At 43.1% G+C, this 19,003-nt stretch overlaps 1 protein-coding gene across 13 annotated transcripts in view; it reads right to left on the reverse strand.

The window, feature by feature from the left end:
- The window catches only part of COL5A1 (collagen type V alpha 1 chain), a 387,668-nt gene that overhangs the window by 348,010 nt on the left and 20,655 nt on the right, over positions 1-19,003 (reverse strand). For 10 of the 13 annotated variants that reach the window (XM_056537901.1, XM_056537898.1, XM_056537911.1 and 7 more), the window contains 2 exons: positions 15,556-15,734; positions 11,505-11,687 (listed from right to left, as the gene is read on the reverse strand). In XM_056537901.1, the coding sequence (XP_056393876.1) occupies positions 11,505-11,532 (28 nt within the window). In that variant the 5' untranslated portion in view covers positions 11,533-11,687; positions 15,556-15,734. Of the gene's footprint in view, positions 1-11,504; positions 11,688-12,314; positions 12,428-15,555; positions 15,735-19,003 lie in introns of all 13 variants that reach the window. The other 3 variants (XM_056537902.1, XM_056537900.1, XM_056537899.1) reach the window with 2 other exon arrangements.

Here is a 19,003-nt window from a genome sequence, read left to right on the forward strand (position 1 = left end):
GTCTGTCTGGAGTGTACATTGTACATATAGGTGTGCAGAGTCTGTCTGGAGTGTACATTGTACATATAGGTGTGCAGAGTCTGTCTGGAGTGTACATTGTGTATATATAGGTGTGCAGAGTCTGTCTGGAGTGTACATTGTACATATAGGTGTGCAGACTGTCTGGAGTATACATTGTACATATAGGTGTGCAGAGTCTGTCTGGAGTGTACATTGTATATATAGGTGTGCAGAGTCTGTCTGGAATGTACATTGTGTATATATAGGTGTGCAGAGTCTGTCTGGAGTGTACATTGTACATATAGGTGTGTAGAGTCTGTATGGAGTATACATTGTACATATAGGTGTGCAGATAGGTGTGCAGAGTCTGTCTGGAGTGTACATTGTGTATATATAGGTGTGCAGAGTCTGTCTGGAGTGTACATTGTACATATAGGTGTGCAGAGTCTGTCTGGAGTGTACATTGTACATATAGGTGTGCAGAGTCTGTCTGGAGTGTACATTGTGTATATATAGGTGTGCAGAGTCTGTCTGGAGTGTACATTGTACATATAGGTGTGCAGACTGTCTGGAGTATACATTGTACATATAGGTGTGCAGAGTCTGTCTGGAGTGTACATTGTATATATAGGTGTGCAGAGTCTGTCTGGAATGTACATTGTGTATATATAGGTGTGCAGAGTCTGTCTGGAGTGTACATTGTACATATAGGTGTGCAGAGTCTGTCTGGAGTGTACATTGTACATATAGGTGTGCAGAGTCTGTCTGGAGTGTACATTGTGTACATATAGGTGTGCAGAGTCTGTCTGGAGTGTACATTGTACATATAGGTGTGCAGAGTCTGTCTGGAGTGTACATTGTACATATAGGTGTGCAGAGTCTGTATGGAGTGTACATTGTACATATAGGTGTGCAGAGTCTGTCTGGAGTGTACATTGTACATATAGGTGTGCAGAGTCTGTCTGGAGTGTACATTGTGTATATATAGGTGTGCAGAGTCTGTCTGGAGTGTACATTGTACATATAGGTGTGCAGAGTCTGTCTGGAGTATACATTGTACATATAGGTGTACAGAGTCTGTCTGGAGTGTACATTGTACATATAGGTGTACAGAGTCTGTCTGGAGTGTACATTGTACATATAGGTGTGCAGAGTCTGTTTGGAGTATACATTGTACATATAGGTGTGTAGAGTCTGTATGGAGTATACATTGTACATATAGGTGTGTAGAGTCTGTATGGAGTATACATTGTACATATAGGTGTGCAGATAGGTGTGCAGAGTCTGTCTGGAGTGTACATTGTGTATATATAGGTGTGCAGAGTCTGTCTGGAGTGTACATTGTACATATAGGTGTGCAGAGTCTGTCTGGAGTGTACATTGTACATATAGGTGTGCAGAGTCTGTCTGGAGTGTACATTGTGTATATATAGGTGTGCAGAGTCTGTCTGGAGTGTACATTGTACATATAGGTGTGCAGACTGTCTGGAGTATACATTGTACATATAGGTGTGCAGAGTCTGTCTGGAGTGTACATTGTATATATAGGTGTGCAGAGTCTGTCTGGAATGTACATTGTGTATATATAGGTGTGCAGAGTCTGTCTGGAGTGTACATTGTACATATAGGTGTGCAGAGTCTGTCTGGAGTATACATTGTACATATATGTGTGCAGAGTCTGTCTGGAGTGTACATTGTACATATAGGTGTGCAGAGTCTGTCTGGAATGTACATTGTGTATATATAGGTGGGCAGAGTCTGTCTGGAGTGTACAATGTGTATATATAGGTGTGCAGAGTCTGTCTGGAGTGTACATTGTACATATAGGTGTGCAGAGTCTGTCTGGAGTGTACATTGTACATATAGGTGGGCAGAGTGCAGTATGTGTACGGACATGTGTGTATACCATGCCCATCAACTGTCCCGATTTGGACGGGATAGTCCTGCTTTTGAGACCCCTTGTACCATCCCAACTTTGGCTGCCGCTGTCCCGCTTTGCAGTGCCAAGCTTTGACAGAGCGAAGAGCCATTGACTCTTCACCCCATCATTCTCTCCTGTGACCGCTAATGTTCTGCAAGAGTAGTAAACTTTGCCCAAGTAACAAACCCTATCTGGGGGGGGGGGGTCTACCTACAGGGGGCAGCTATGTAGGGGTGTCTAGGAAGGGACCTGTCTAACTACTAGAGTGACCCAACTACCTAATGGTACCTGTGTGCAGTCACTTAGATGTCTGTAGTGGTAATATTGGGGGTTGTTGTCAGTCACCTGATATAACTGAGCGGGCGTGCCTGACGGCGTTGTAAGGAGCGTGGCTGCAGATACGGTTAGGATGTGGCTTGTCCCTCTTTGCTCTCAGCAAAAGTTGAGAAGTATGATTATAGCGTGAGTAAAGAGCTTTAAAAAAGAAGAGATACTCACATTTATCAATGAAGTATTTCCTGAGTTATGGTCGTTTATGGTCCCATAGCTATAGCTCAGCTTTGCGCAATGGAGGCAGGGAGTCGACTCGCCCAGCTCTGCTACCTCCTCGATATTTGCCTCCCAGCCCACCCCCTTCCTGAATATGCAAACATCTTCACTCTCAGATCCGTCATGTGAGAGACTGGGGAGGGGATGAGCGCTATGCTCAGAGAGAGCGCAGGCGTCGCGGCCTCGCTACACCCGACTTTTGGAGAGCGATCATCCCCCCCTGCAGGCTCTCACGTCACTGACGTGAGAAAGAAGAAGTTTGCACATTCACGAAGGGTTGGCGAGCCGAGCAGGGAATATCGATAAAGTAGGGAAGGTCCCTGCATCCATTGCGCAAAGCTGAGCAATAGCTACGGTACTATAAATGGCCATATCTCAGGGAATACTTCATTAATAAATAAGAGTAAATGTAGAAAGTGCAAGGTGTGATTAGAAAAGTGGGCCTAGGTATTTCTACCAAGTGAATAATAAAATAGAAAGCAATATTACACAGTACACACACTGTTTTGTGTCATCCTCTGAAGTTACTTAATTACTTAAAGGGAAATAAAATGTCACAAAACCAGCTGTGTGGTTACTGTCAGCCATTTAATAATAGTTACGTATTGTAGTGAGTTACATCATATTGTCCATAGAGAAGAACACTAGACCCTCCAGGCACACATCTGTTATCCTACCTATCCTAGCCTGGGGTGGTAGAATAAACTTGAATGGGACCTCTGGAAGGTCAGACAAACAGACGATCCTGCTACAGTATCAGGCATTACCAGAGCTAATAAGAGATCAAGAAGAAGCAAAGAGTTAATTACAACACAAAACTTTTAGAGAACAAAATAAGTTTAGAAGTTTAAGACCACACTTGGGAAGTAATGTTTTCTCAAGCTTAAGACTGAATCTGGCTTCCAACTCTCTTTTTGCTCGAATATGTGAAAGCCAAGAGATCATGAAGCCAAAGAAAAGATTCACGTATTACAGTTCCAGCAGCGGGACAAAAACATGATGCCATTCCGTATGTTGCTCCTTAGGAGGCTGCCAAGATTTTCTGCCCTAAATAAGTAAAGCTGCACCAGCTGACAACTTACTGTACAAAAAAAATCATGTCCCCTGCAGAAATCTCAGCGTCTTTATATCCCGGTAAAGAAATGCAAACATAATGTCCCTCATTTACTAAACTAAAACCCACTAGTTTTTGTCTGGCTTTTCCAAGTTAGGCTGGGTTCACATAACGTTTTAGGCAATACGGGACCACATTTAGCTCGGTTTAGCACCCCCCAGCCATATTGCCTAAAATGTGACGTGAACCCAGCCTTATTTTGGTCAATAGTGTCTGAGACATGTCTGAGACTGTTCACCAGGAAAATTCAACTAACCTGACATTGCATTGTGAAAAGCCAAAAGGAAGGCGTGGTCTGACGCAAAGGGGGCGTGGCCGGTCACAAAAGGGGCGTAGTTTCACAACCCGACCTATTTACTATTGCATTCACAGAAAATCCTGTGGATAAAGTCAGAAGATTTTCTTGACTTTCTTGACTCTGTGATCCCCATAGTAAATAAGGTGGAATCCTGAAACAACATTTCCCATTAAAAAACCCTGCACTCTTAGTAAATGAGGCCCAATATGTTCCAAGGATGAAGTGCAAAAGGTAAAATACAATGCTCAGCAATACAACACTCCACAATGTAGCCACAAACATCTTGCTTTGCCCAATACTAACATTTAGGAAACCTTTTTGCCATTACGTGCCATTCTACTGAAATCGCTTGTAGATTTTTAACCATTGCCTTTGTCATAATGAAGGTGAAAACATGAATTAGTGTTCAAGGGTAAAGTAACCTTCTGTTGCCATCTGGAAGCCAATGCTAAATTTTGTAATGTATTAATCAATGTGCCACGACAATTAAAGTATGTAAGACACCACCTTGATGTTGTCATTGTTTTTTATATAACATTCCCTAGTACTATCTGCCTGTTTTCACATTGTGCTATCATTGTTCACCACTCCATTGCACTGGAGACATTGTGATCCTGTTTTGTATATCCTCCCTGTTTCTTATAATAAAATTCCTTTGAATGATAAAAAAAAAAAAGTATGTAAGACAGGGGCAGCAAAGTAAGTCTAGTTATTAATATACTTTGCTTACCATCGAATTTCTTTGTCTTTCTTTTTCCAGGAAGTTCATTTTTTGTAGCCTACAAAATGAGTGTTGTCAATAGTTTTGACCTTTCCCAGCTTGGTGTGCGGCCCGAGACAATACATCACAAGTCGGGTGCTTGGCAGCTTCATCTGTTGTGTGTGAAGCCAGCCCCCTGATAACATTACTGGCGCACATGTGCGTGCATTCATCATCACACACATCCACAGATTGTGTGTCAGGTGATCAAAGGGAGCATGGCTGTGCTGCAATGGGTGGGGCTACCGATGTGTGGGAGAGAAATTAGAAACCTATCACCTTGAAACAAAAGATCCTGGGGATTGTAGTCTGAGGAAGGTCCGAGAAACAGGAAGTAGCCAGTTCCAAAAAACAAGCCAGCAGTGTAATGGGGACACAGGACACGGCCATTTACCACCAACACAAGCACAGATCATTGGTAAGCATATCTATTACACTTAATTACTAAAGTCACTTTATGTTAGATAACTCCTTTAACCTCTTCAGGACGCAGGGCGTATGCATCCTGATTCCTTAGGGATGAAGGCGTACAGGTACGCCCGTGGGAATTTCGGTCCCTGCCGCTAGCCGGTCGGGGACCGGACCAGGATGTCTGCTGAAATCATTCAGCAGGCATCCCAGAACATCCCAGGGTCCTGAGAACCCACCAAATCGCTGTTCAATTCAGATGGGTCTCCGTTGACCTGGAAAATAAGGGGGATCGGACACAGCCCCAGTCCCTCTCAAGGGATAGGAGTGAGGTGGCAGGGGTGCCACCCCTCCTATCTCTGCGATTAATTGGTCAGAAGTGACCGACCAATTGCAGAAGGGGGGTTTAAAGTTCAGTTCCCCCACTCTGCCCACTCATGGGTGTCCGCGCAGAAAGGGGCAACGGTGGAGCTCTGATGTCATGGTGACAGCGGTGCAGAACATCAGCGGCAGCAATCTGGGTAAGTGGCCTGGAGGACCACAGTTTAGAGTCTATAAGCTGTGGCCCTTCAGATCTTGCAAAACCACAAATCTCAGCATCTGGAGGGCCACAGTTTGGAGATCACTGTGCAGTGGTCTCTAAACTGTGGCCCTTCAGATTTTGCTAAACTACAACTCCTAGCATGCCCACACAGCCATTTGCTGTCTGGGCATGCTGGGATTTGTAGTTTTGCAACATCTGGAGGGCCAAAGTTCAGAGATCACTGTGCAGTGTGGTCTCTAAATTGTGGCCCTCCAGATGTTGCATAACTACAACTCCAGCATGCATGAACAGCAAACTGCTGTCTCCGTATGCTGGAAGTTGTAGTTGCATGCCTCCAGCTGTTGCATAACTACAACTCCCAGCATGCACGGTCTGTCAGTGCATGCTGGGAGTTATAGTTTTGCCACAGCTGGAGGCACACTGGTGAGGAAACACAAAGTTAGGTAGCAGGACCTAACTCAGTGTTTTCCCACCAGTGTGGCTCCAGCTGTTCCAAAACTACAACTCCCAGCATGCACTGAAAGACCGTGCATGCTGGGAGTTGTAGTTTTGTAACAGCTGGAGACACACTGGTGGGGAAGCACTGAGTTTGTCTGTTACCTAACTCTGTGTTTCCTCACCAGTGTGCCTCCAGCTGTGGCAAAACTACAACTCCCAGCATGCACGGTCTGTCAGTCCATGCTGAGAGTTGTAGTTTTGCAACAGCTGGAGAGGTTGTGCACCCGCCCCATGTGAAGGTACAGGGTACATTCACAAGGACGGGGGTTTACAGTGAGTTTTCTGCTGCAAGTTTGAGCTGCAGCAAATTTACCACCGCAGCTCAAACTCCCAGTGGGAAACTCAGCAGAATTGCTGATTATTGGCCACTATATATATCAGGAAAAAAAATCTAAACAAAAGCAAAGCAATAAAAAAATGAAAAACACCAAAATAAAAATATGCTGCGTCCTAAAATGGGCACTGTCATTTGGAACAACATGTCAATAGTTTTGATCGGTGGAGGCTTGAGTGTTCAGAGCTCCATCTATTGTGAAAACTAGGCTGGAGAAATCAGAGCTAAATGCGTTCTCTCCCTGCTCTGTGTCACGTGATTGAGACACACTTTCAGTGTAAGTCTATGGAGTATGTCTCGATCACGTAACACAGAGCAGGGAGAGGAGAGAGCAGCAGCACCTTCTCTTGGTAGGCCGAGGTCTGAACACTGACCAAAACTTTTCATGTCACTTGGACATGTAAAAAGTTTTTTAAGTGACAGGTAAGTTAAGTTAGGGTTTTCCAACCAGGGTGCCTCCAGGGTGATGTCCCCCCTTGGCCGGTAATAGGTTAAGCAGCAATGTGATGTAACATGACACTGTTGCTCAGCCTGCCGAGATGGAACATCACTGCAGCCAGCAATTACCTGAGCGCAGTGCTACGCAGGGGGCCCAAAAACTAGGAAGAAGACCAGGGCTGGAGAACGGGAGACCGATATCGGTGGCACCGTGGGAGCAGCGGTAGGTATATTAAAATGTATTATTTTAATGGTGGCTGTCAGGGCATATAGGATTAATAAAACATTTGGCTGGAGTACCCGTTGTTCCTGTCATCAAAATAGCCATCCGTCCTGTAACTTCCAAAAAGGAACATTTATGGTCTTCCAATATAAACTGAACACAGCTTGAAATCCTGCGCATCAAATCTGCGCAGAATACTGTACATGTGAATAGACCCCTATAAAATACCTAAGAGACAGAAAGGGACATAGGATTGGACAAATTACCTTATTACGTCTCCATTAAAGGGGGATGGAATGAAAATTATAAAACAGGTGAGTAGATGAACTCATGGAGCTAACTTTTACAGACTTCTCCATCTTTAGAATCATTAGGAAGTTATGTCAGTATAGCATCTGCAATAGCAATAAGAGCAGCAGACACGACCTCCGTTGTGCCAGTATATGCAGTAATGAGCCCAGCAGATGTCTTGTAAGAGCTCCTTACTACCTTAGCCATTAATACATAGATCCTTTTCCCATTCATAAAGCTGCCAATACTAAAATAAACGTATTTTACTAGTTACAATGAACCTGTCACTGTTATTTTTTTATTTCATTGCTATTAAATACTATGTAAATTTCATATCATGAGGGCAAAGTGGGGGCAGTTCCTTTAGGTATTAGAGTAGTGTTTCCTAACCAGGGAGCCTCCAGCTGTTACAACACTGGGAGTTGTAGTTTTGCAACAGCTGGAGGCATCCTGGTTGGGAAACACCCAGTCACTCAACCCAGTCACTGAGCCATTAAAGGACATCTATAGTGCAAAATAGCTTATCCCCTATCCGAAGGATAGGGGATAAGTTATAGATCGCGGGGGTCCGAGCGCTGGGGCCCCCCGCGATCTTCAGTACAGGGCCACGGCAATATACAGGAAAGGGGGCGTTCCGTCCCTGCATGACGAGGTGGCCGACACGCCCCCTCCAGACACTCCCCCTCCATAGAGATACATGGAGGGGGAGTGTCTGCCTCGGCTTTCTGCCGGGAACGAAACTTCACTTCCGGCAGACTGCTGCGACCCCGTCCAGGAGATCCTGGGGGGCCCCAGCGCTCGGACCCCCCGCGATCTATAACTTATCCCCTATCCTTTGGATAGGGGATAAGTTATTTTGCGCTGGAGTACTCCTTTAAGGTTTTATTATGGCCGATGCATCTGTTACAAGTAAAGATTTAACACTACAGACTTTTAGGGTGGAATCGGCGAGGAATGTCTGTGAGGAATTCCATGCAGATTGAGCTTTGCAGCACATTCCCATTGACTAAAATGGATTCCCCACTGATGTGTTTGTACAGCGGAAGTTCTGCAACGGGACTTTGATGAGCTTTCCAATTCTGGTGAAAGATTGAACTTTTTTTGGTAGTAAAAGCCCATTAGTCAATTTGGGCTAAATTTTGGTGCTTATTTCCACAAATTCCACAGAAAGTAAGCAACAATTCAGACTCATTTTGCTCCATTTATCATGGGCATGGGATTTAGCCAAAAAAAAATTCCTTGTAGTGTGAACAAATACTTAGGATGTGTTCAAACGGACTATATATACTGTAGATTTTCTACAGAGGATTTTATGTTGCAGATTTTATAATTTACTTACCAGCAGAAAATCTGCAACAGATAATCCACAGCATATATAGTAGGTGTGAACATACTCTTAAAGTATCAACCAAAAATGTAATAGCATATCCAGAGGTCAGACTTGTAAAAGGATGTTACCAAATCTTAAAGGAAATCTGTCATCACTTTCATGTTGCCTGAACCAGAGTCATTGGGGCGGTCCCTGGTTGCTTCTCCCCACCCACCAGCCTTGACTGATAGGTCTCTCTTTATACCCAAACAGGGACAAATCTATCAGTCAAGAATGGTGGGCATGCAAAAAACACCCTCATGACTTCACAGTGATAACAGGTTACCTTTAACTAGACTGAGAAGAGAAGGCGGAGAGGCCTAGAAGAGGAAAGAACATTTAGAAAAGATGGAAGCTAAAGGTGACCCTTACAGGAGACAAGAAATTTTTAGGAAACATGAAAAAATACAATCAATTAATTTGACCATTCTGCAATAATGAAGCTTCTTAAAGCTGATCATATATTAGATTAAAGATGGCCAGACTCTTGGATATTAGCAGAACCAACCCTCTAATGTCTTTGGAGGCCTGCAACTTTTCACCCCCCATGGATTTCAACATGACCGATCCCAATGTTCTCAGAGAGTAAAAATACTGAAGCAAAAGTTACTGAGCACTATACCTGTATGTAGACTTAAAGGAGCACTACGGCAAAAATGTATTCATACTCTCCATCAGTAAAATGCAACAACATAAAGCTTTGTTTCCACAATACAATGTCGTTCCAGCCCCACTGCTCACCCATTTGACTGCCCCCTCCCAAAAGCTACTGCTGTGTGGAGTAGAATTTTCTCTATGCAATTTAAATTGGGCGCCTCTTAAGAGATGCATAGGGAAATTTGTATTTGTGGACAAGCAACTTGACCGGAACTGTATGACACTTTGGAAATAAATCAGTGCGGTTGTTTAAGGAGTACCTGTCACCAAATAAAACTTTTAATATAGTGTTCCCCTTGTAATTAGCAGACACTTTCCCATTCACTAGCTTTTAAAATTATCGACATAAATATGTTTAAAATGTAATATAAAAAAACGACCACTAGGTGGCTCTGTTCTGTTCCCTTCCACAATTAATACAGTGAGTTTGGTCTCTTCCCGGCCTGGCAGGAGACGAAACTCAGGAAGTGTTTCTCTGCACGGAGCTTAATTGTTAGCTGCACAATAAGTGAAAGCTCCACAGATTCTTACAGAAAGCCAAACAGACTGACAGCTGAGGGAGAGTCTCACTGAAATCTGCACAGACTGAAACATGCACAGAGCCTGAAGTCTTCTATTTATCACAATGCTGCAACAATGTGAGGGCGGAAGTTGTCTCCCAGCAGGTTTCAGTAATATCATGCCTGCTGGGAAACGCCCATTTCTCCAGCTGGAAAATTGCCTGAGGTAGTTGAAAATAGTTTATTTGGTGACAGGTACTTTTTAATTATCGCATATTACTGCTGAGGTGTAGAAACATTGTTGCTTTGTGCAACTTTATCCTGAACATATTGTTATAACTGATCTGCATTTCTTTAGAGAAAGAAACTTCCTAAATGGCTTATGCCATATAAGAAAGGAATGGCAGATCACTTAGGACCCATGCACACTACAGAAATGGGTTCCACGGAATGGGTTCTTGCTGTAGAAATTAACCACTGCAATTCAAAGTTCCAGTTAAAATGGGCTGTTCTGGGCGGATTACGCTGAAGGAACAAACATGTTTATTCTTTTAGCGGAATCCGCCTGGAAATGCCCACTTGAACCGGGATCTAAAAGTACTGCTACAAAAATTCTGAAGTGTGCATTAAGCAGCAGAATCTTATTGAGATTACACACAGGACAGTGCAGCCACAGGACAGAGAGCGTTGTTGTACAGTAGTCCCTCAAGTTACAATATTAATTGGTTCCAGGACAACCATTGTATGTTGAAACCATTGTATGTTGAGACCATAACTCTATGGAAATCTGGTAATTGGTTGTCTTCCAAATATAGGAAAAAGTGAGGATTAAAGAAAAATAAGTAGATAACTAATACAGATAAAGCAAATCATTACATATAAAAGTAAGAAAGATCTGCTGGGAGCTGTAATCCCTGTCTATGTAGAGGACAGGAGCTTCTTCAGAGTCCTGTACAGTACACCAGGGGGAAATTTATCAAAATCTGTCCATAGGAAAAATTTCTGAGTTGCCCATAGCAATTTCATTTTTGAAAAGCTCTGTGAGAAATGAAAGAAGCGATCTGATTGGTTGCTATGGGCAACTGGACAACTTTTCCTCTGCACAGGTTTTGATTAAACTCCCCCATAGCGTCCCAAAAAAAGGAACATGGAGCTGCCCTCACCTGGAGAAGCTATCTCTGCACAGGTACAGAACATGTAATACCTCCCTGTACTGTAGGGGGTGCTACCAGACAGCCAGTCAGTGCATGCACTTTAGGAATGCAGGGTTATTTTTCAGTGAAATGCCCATTCCGATTGGTTGGTTCTTCCAACCAATGACATGTTTTGCAGATCTGGACTTTACATAGCATTGTATGTTGAGTCTGGTTTCAAGTTACAATGGTCCAGAAAAGACCATTGTGTGTTGAAAATATTGTATGTTGAGGCCATTGTAAGTTGAGGGATCACTGTATAAGGAAAAACAGTAACGGAGACACAGATCTGATGCGCCTAATTTCTTAGAAATGCTTTGTCTCGTAGGTCTGACCCCAAAATTCATAAAGTGATAGCATATCCTAGCAATGTAAATTGACCAATATGAGCTATTAATGTGATTTACCTTTAAGAAATGGAATAACTGGAAACATCTTTGCAGTATGACATCAGTAACATCTGTATATTGTCTCCATGTGATGACATATGGAATTGCACAAATCCTCAGCATTACAAATGTTTAAGCGGAAGGGAGTGTACTGAGCGCCACATTGTCCAGAAGTAGACGATGACACGTAGTAAGATTACACTAGAGAGAAAAGGAGATGCACACATATGAAAAACGTATCGTACACAATAACACCAGGGGGTCTGCTTGTTTCCTGCATGTGAAAATTTGGCAACACTAGTGTTTGGCAATGAATACCATGTCCAGCCCATATCCATACTTGTACTTGTGTTTATGATTTAGCAGGATTAATACTTTCCCCACCCAAAAAATAAAATAACTAAACCATACAACTAAACTACTGTGATATAAATGTAGATAATAGTTTGTTACATTGCATCATCCTGTGTGTGAATTCAGGTATTATCTAGATATCTACATTAAATACAGTAAGTCCTCTTTAAGACCAACCAAAATTGCATTAATAATTGGTCTTCTCCTACTTTCGAAGTAATGCCCCCTGAGTGCCAAGCACTACTCATAACTCCCAACTTTTGCTGGGAGCAAAGAAGGACAAGCCACACCCATTAATCATGTCTTTGGCCACACCCCTAGCCATCACGCCCATACATGCAGAATGGGAACATCTCTTTAACAGCAATAACATTGTCAGTCTGACATGTAAGTTTAGGAGGATGTCCTATACATCGGCAAGACTGACAACAACCCCCATCATTTCCACAATATACCATATAAGTGATAACATACAGTATCATCAGGTGACGTCTTTTCTGATTGGAATCGGTCACTTTCCTTTTTTTCTCCATCCAGCCCAGACCGTCATGATGATTTTTTCTAGCTACGACTCATCTCTGAAGAACCTGCCAGAAAAAAAAAACATTTCAGGCTCTGCATTTTTCTAAGACCTATAATCGACCCCCTTGGTGTCCCACATAGTAAAGTGGGCAGATAAGTGGGTTAGGTAAGAGTCAGTAAATCCCACCCATTAGGAAGTTAGGTCGCTCCTGTAGGTAGTCAAGGTCCTTAAGGTAGTTTCCCCCATCACATAGGTGCCCTGAGTAGGTAGACCCCCCCCCCAGAGAGAGTTGCCCCTTGAGGTAAATCCCCTAGATAGCTTATATGGGGTTTTTCCTACATGGGACAGCTATGTTGGTAGTAGGTATCCCCCTATTAGCTTGGTAGTTAGTCCCCATATTAGCTAGGCAGGAACATAGTAGATAGCCAACCAGGTAGGTAGCAGTTCTCCCACATTAAATAAGCAGCAGTTCCCCAACATTAGGTAGGCAGCAGTTCCCCCCACATTAGGTAGGCAGAAGATCCCTCATATTAGGTAGTCAGCAGTTCCTCCAAATAAGGTAGTCAGCAGTTTCCCCACATTCAGTAGTCAACAGTTCCCCCACATTAGGTAGTCAGCAGTCCCCTATATTAGGTAGGCAGCAGTTCCCCCACATTAGGTAGGCAACATCTCCCCTATATTAGGTAGGCAGCAGCTCCCCCACATAAGGTAGGCAGCAGTCCCCCTACATTAGGTAGGCAGCAGTTCCCCCATATTAGGTAGGCAGCAGTTCCCACACATTAAGTAGGATGTAATTCCTCCACATTAGGTAGGCAGTTTTCCTCCACATTAGGTAGGCAGCAGTTCCCCCACATTAAGTATGCAGAACTTTTCCCCATATTAGGTAGGCAGCAGTTTCCCCTCATTAGGGGGGAGTGGGCATGAACACGAAACCGAAAATGCTATGCCCCTCCCCCCCCTTTTTTTTATATAGTTTTTGTTATATTTTATTACTTTTTTGGGGGATGTGATGTGACCAAAATCAGCAATTTTTGCGTTTGGGATTTTTTTGCATTTACGCCGTTCACAGTGCAGGATCAGAATAGTTGGAACAACTATATCATTTAATAGTTGGGACAATTACGCAAGTGGCGATACCAAGTATGTTTATTTTTATAATTTTTTCATATTTTTTATATGGAAAATGGGAAAAGGAAGGTGATTTAAACTTTTAATGTGGAAGGGGTTCATGGGTGTTTTTTAAACTTTTATTAAACTTTATTTTTTATACTTTATTAGTCCCCCTTAGGGGACTTTTAGAAGGAATCATTAGATTCCCCATACAGATCAATGGAGTTCCATAGAATTGTGTGATCTGTGCTCATTTGGTTGAGCCTGCTTAGCCAGGCTCAATCAAATGAAGAGCCACGGACACCAATGATGCAAAGGTAAGCCCTCCGGCCACCTCCACAGTGGATCGACCAGGGAGCATTTACATGTCCCTTTAGATGCTAATGTATGTCAGCCACCGCAGTTGGAACAAGCCTTGTCTACACTGTGGTTCATATAGAACATGAGGAAGATTATATGCCAAGACTTTATGTGGGTTAAGAATAATTTTTGTTTAAGAAAATTAAATGTAAATAAAAAACCCTGAGGTGTAAAGAGATGGACTTGTCAGTGATAACAAGGTTCCCATCTCAGTCCTCACAAACAATGAATTTACATGTTGCTAGACAACGGCCAAAAAATTCCAAACAGCTACATCCTTGGCGTGAAATGGACTCATTCCAAGGGAGTAACACTCAAAGTTGATTTTTATTATATATTTCAAGACAAATATTCCTAGGAGTTCCTAATATGTATCTAGAGATGTATCCAGAAACAACACTGTACCTTTGGCTGTGAAGGTGTCATACTAAGAAACCTCTTCCAATCACTAGGACATTGTGCCCTACTAAGGGATAATCAGTGCAAGGATGACAAAGTCCATACAAGAAAGTAGTCGTTTTTTTTTTTTTTTTTTACTGTAAGATTTAATTTCTCTGCCAAATGTTGATTGAAAGCAGCCGATCAGCACCGAATTGGCTGCAATATTTTAAATGTACCAATCTCCAATCCAGCATTAACATCTGTTGCATAAATCACTTTACATGGAGACTTTTTAGGCTGGGATGGGGGATGGAGACGTGTGCGCTGGGCTGTATTTGCCTGTCTGGTCTCACAATGTCACACACAATCCAACCTATTGGCTGGAGTCTTACTCCATATTATCTGTCTGTTTTGACACCGGCACCCACCTTGTACCAGGAGAGGAGTAGAGACAACATCTCCACCATCTGGAGCGCTCCGCTGCCCTGCAGTATGTGTGCTAGACTTTTTCTACGTTGTGTCTGAATGTCATTGGAAAATTCATTGCATCTAATTATAAAATTACACTTTGTCCAGTACAATAAACTTTAAACACCACACAAATGTGACAGATGCAGCAAAGATGTTTCAAAGTTCCAGAATTCTAAAAATAAATAAATAATTAGTTGCTTCGATAAACAGCTTCTCACCTGTCATTGGATTTTATGTGGTACTGAACCTTAGGTATTGGGCGGTTTATACAATAAAGATGCCATGTTTTCTAATGCAAGACAAGCTCCTTCCAAGATTAAACCACTAAATCAGACCTGTCATTTCATAAAAGTATACAGTAAAGAAAAACGAGAGTGCACTCACCGCTTCTTGTGCTTCATTTATTATTCTTCTATTTATTAAATAGCCAGCATGGCAGGACAGAAACGCCATCCAGGAGTGGTTTGTTTTACTATATGCATTGCACTGATCTGTGGACTTTCAGAGATTGCAGCACCGCCGCTAGCTTCCCCAGCACCCCTGTGAGACACCATAGAGCCTCAGCGGTTTCAGAGTGCACGGTAGTGCCGACTCCTGTATCTATTTGCTGTTTGTTTCATAAAAGTATACAGTCATAATCAACCTAAATAACTAGAACCAAAGTGTACAAGTATTTAGCTTTCTATGGCTCTCCAAAGAGGAATAGACAAACGTTGGATGGAGCTGCGGAGCGCAGATCTCGTATTCCTTTGCTCTACTGATTGGCACATCCTTATGTTACTTAAAAGGGTTATGCAGCATTTTTTTTTTTTTTTTGGGGTTGGGATAAAAAAGGAAAAAAACGAACAAAACATAACATAACATACTTACCTACGACTGGTCCGCCAAAGTTTCTGTTTGCCTCTTCTTCATTCTTCCGAGATGTGCCCTTGGTGCAGGACTGTCACGCTCAGCCAATCACTGGCCAAGATGGGACACCGCTGTGGCCACCAATTGATGCAAGTCTTGTACCGAGCTCTCATGTCGGAAGCAGGAAGAAGATAGAAGACCTGGGAACAAGACAGAGGAGACAGGGGGTAAGTATGATTTTTTTTTATTTTTTTTTTTGCTATTCCCCCCCCCCCTTTTACACCCAGTTATGTAGAGAAGCCATGATCTACATTGTTCAGTACCCCTTACCAAAAGAAAACAAGAGTTCAATAATGCTCAGGTTAAAGTGTAAATCCTGCACAGCGCATACAGAAGGACCAACAAAAGATGTGAGGGAAACAACTTAAGAGAATGTAAAGCTTGCAGAGTTTATTTGGGGAGTCATTACGAGGAACAATTTATCACCTTTACCAGAGTTCTACAATACAAGTACACTAAACAAACGTGAGGGAGGAGGGCACATAGGAAAAGGGGCCTCTCATTGTGATGAGACCATGTGCACATCTATAACTTATCTGACATCATTCTTGGCAGGTTGTTTGTTGCTGCCTCATTACCATGGAAACCTGACCCTCATACATTTCCTACAAATCTCTGTTTTCTGAACTGCGAGCAGTGACCTTTCACCTCACAGTCACTTTTGTGTAGGAATCTGTTCATATAGATCGTCATTTGGCCCAGGATAGGGTTTCACATACCACATCTGGGTAGGTGAGAAAAAAATGTGCACTATGTGAGGTGGTCGGCATTAAAACAACCTCATTGTATGTATGATATAGGATGTATAACTGCATTCAGTGTATATAACCTAGTACTACATGGTATGATAGGGTATGCTGGGAGTTGTAGTCTTGCAGCAGCTGGAGAACACTGCTCTGGTATGTACATTTATTTTCACTGGAGATGACCTCATTACTTTGACATACATTTTCCGAATGTCTGTAACTATAGTAAATTTGGCCTCTTAACGTGACAATAAGCAGCTGCAACAATGCCCCATGACCAGCTAAACACGGGGAACCAAGAGGCTCTGTGCTGTATTACGCCATAAATACCAGTGGCTTGGTTGTCACTGGTGACATGGTAAAGACGGAAGCTTTTCTATGTCATGCTTTCCCAGTTAGATTGCTTTCACACTATGAGTATTCATCTGTCATTAAACATCTGTTTTCTGTATTGTATAATAAAAAAAACGGATGTATAATAACGGATGAAATAACAGGTGCTAACGGCTGAATAACGTCCATCAAAAAAACGGGCATATTCATCCGTTAAGACCCGTTATAACATCCGTCATGTACCTTGATTTTATGGCTATTTTAACACCTCTGCCTACAGACTCCCGCAGCCGGGACTACTACTACTCCCATCATGGAACAGACTTGTTTCCATGATGGGAGTAGTAGTTCCCCGGCTGCAGGAGTCTGCCGGTGGCTGGGGAGGCAACATTAGTGTTTGTACTACTACCCCAATCATGGAACAGACTCTGTTCCATGATGGGGTTTGTAGTACAGGGGCTAAGGGATTGATAGCACCGGGTCTCACTTCTGAGACCCGATGCGATCAGAAGTTATTAAACAGGGGAGCGGGCGGCATGCTCTACTCCCCTGCGATGTACAATGTATTATTACTTTCACTTTTCAATTCCCCGCCGGGAGCCCTGAATGGCTGGTACCGAGGAGCTATTCAGGACTCCCGGCAGGGTTTTTAAACTACTACTTTGACCCCTAAATTAATCCCCCATGCATATTTATAATAATTAATAGGCCCCAGTGTGTTTATCCTTATCCCCCCAGTGTCCTTATTCCCCCTACCGCTGCCTGCTCCTCATCTTCTTGGAGCAGGGCAACAGCGGGACATGTCGGGAACCGGCGGTGGTGAATGAATGAAGCCGACATGTTCCACATGTAGGCTTCATTCATTCACTGCCGCGCCCAACATGTCCCCGCTGCTGCCCTGCTCCTAGCGCAATCAGCGCACTGCCGGGACATGTCTATTCTCTGCTGCTCACCTCCGTCGAGTACGGACCATTGTTCCAAAAATCTGTCAGACACCAGTGGGGTGTAAATGCTCACTGCACCCCTTATTCAATTCTGTGAGGTGTGTAGTTTACAAAATGGGGTCACATGTTGGGGGGGTCCACTGTTCTGGCATCACGGGGGCTTAAACACACATGGTAAACACACATGGCCTTCAATTTCGGACACATTCTCTCTCCAAAAGCCCAATGGAGCTCCTTCTCTTCTGAGCATTGTAGTTCGCCCGCAGAGCACTTTACATCCACATATGGGGTATTCCCATCCTGGGAAGAAATGGTGTTCCAAATTTTGGGGAGTTTTTTTTTCCTATTTTCCCTTGTGAAAGTGAAAAATGTAAGGTAACACCAGCATTTTAGTGGCATTTTTTTTTTTTCATTTTCCCATCCAAATATAACGAAAATTCATCAAACACCTGTGGGGTGTTAAGGCTCACAATACCCCTTGTTACGTTCTGTGAGGGATGTAGTTTCCAAAATGGGGTCACATGTGGGTATTTATTGTTTGGCATTTATGTCAGAAGCGCTGTAAAATCAGCCACCCCTGTGCAAATCACCAATTTAGACCTCAAATGTACATGGTGCGCTCTCACTCGTGAGCCTTGTTGTGCGCCCGCAGACCATTATACATCTACGTATAGGGTATTTCCGGAGAGAAATTGTGTTACAAATTTTGGGGGTCTTGTTTTCCTTTTACCACCTGTGAAAATTAAAAGTATGGGACAACACCAGCATGTTAGTGAAAATCAATAATGTAGGCCAAAATCAAAGAGACACCATACCACTGTTTGGCGCTATTCTATCAACAAGTAAACCTATCAAAAGTGCACCAAACTCACACGTTTAATAATGAAAAATATACCTTTATTATTTGCAATTGACAAAATGTGGCCACCTCCGCGTGGTGGATGGGGGGACACATTTTGATCAAAAAGTGCGCTGAGAGCCTCCATTTTTTGACCTAGAGTGCTGTTGCAACTTTCTTGTTTGTACATTTTGTATTTGCCACAGCAGCGGGCACATGTGTATTAGGTTGTTGTGCTGGCTATTTTTCCTTTTGTTTTTACTTTGTAAATTGGGGGGGGGGGGGGGGGGGGTGGCACCCTCTTTAGCCGTGCACCCCACCCCTCTCAGACTGGAGGTGGTTTAGTCAATGGCTGATCCAACATGTCACACAGTCAAAGGCTATATGCACAGCAGAGGTGAGTTATGTTACGGTCCCATCCGATATGAGGCCACCTCCGCGTGGTGGATGGGGGGACACATTTTGATCAAAAAGTGCGCTGAGAGCCTCCATTTTTTGACCTAGAGTGCTGTTGCAACTTTCTTGTTTGTACATTATATATATATATA

Source organism: Hyla sarda, chromosome 9 (genome assembly GCF_029499605.1).
Source record: "Hyla sarda isolate aHylSar1 chromosome 9, aHylSar1.hap1, whole genome shotgun sequence".
NCBI lineage: Eukaryota > Metazoa > Chordata > Amphibia > Anura > Hylidae > Hyla > Hyla sarda.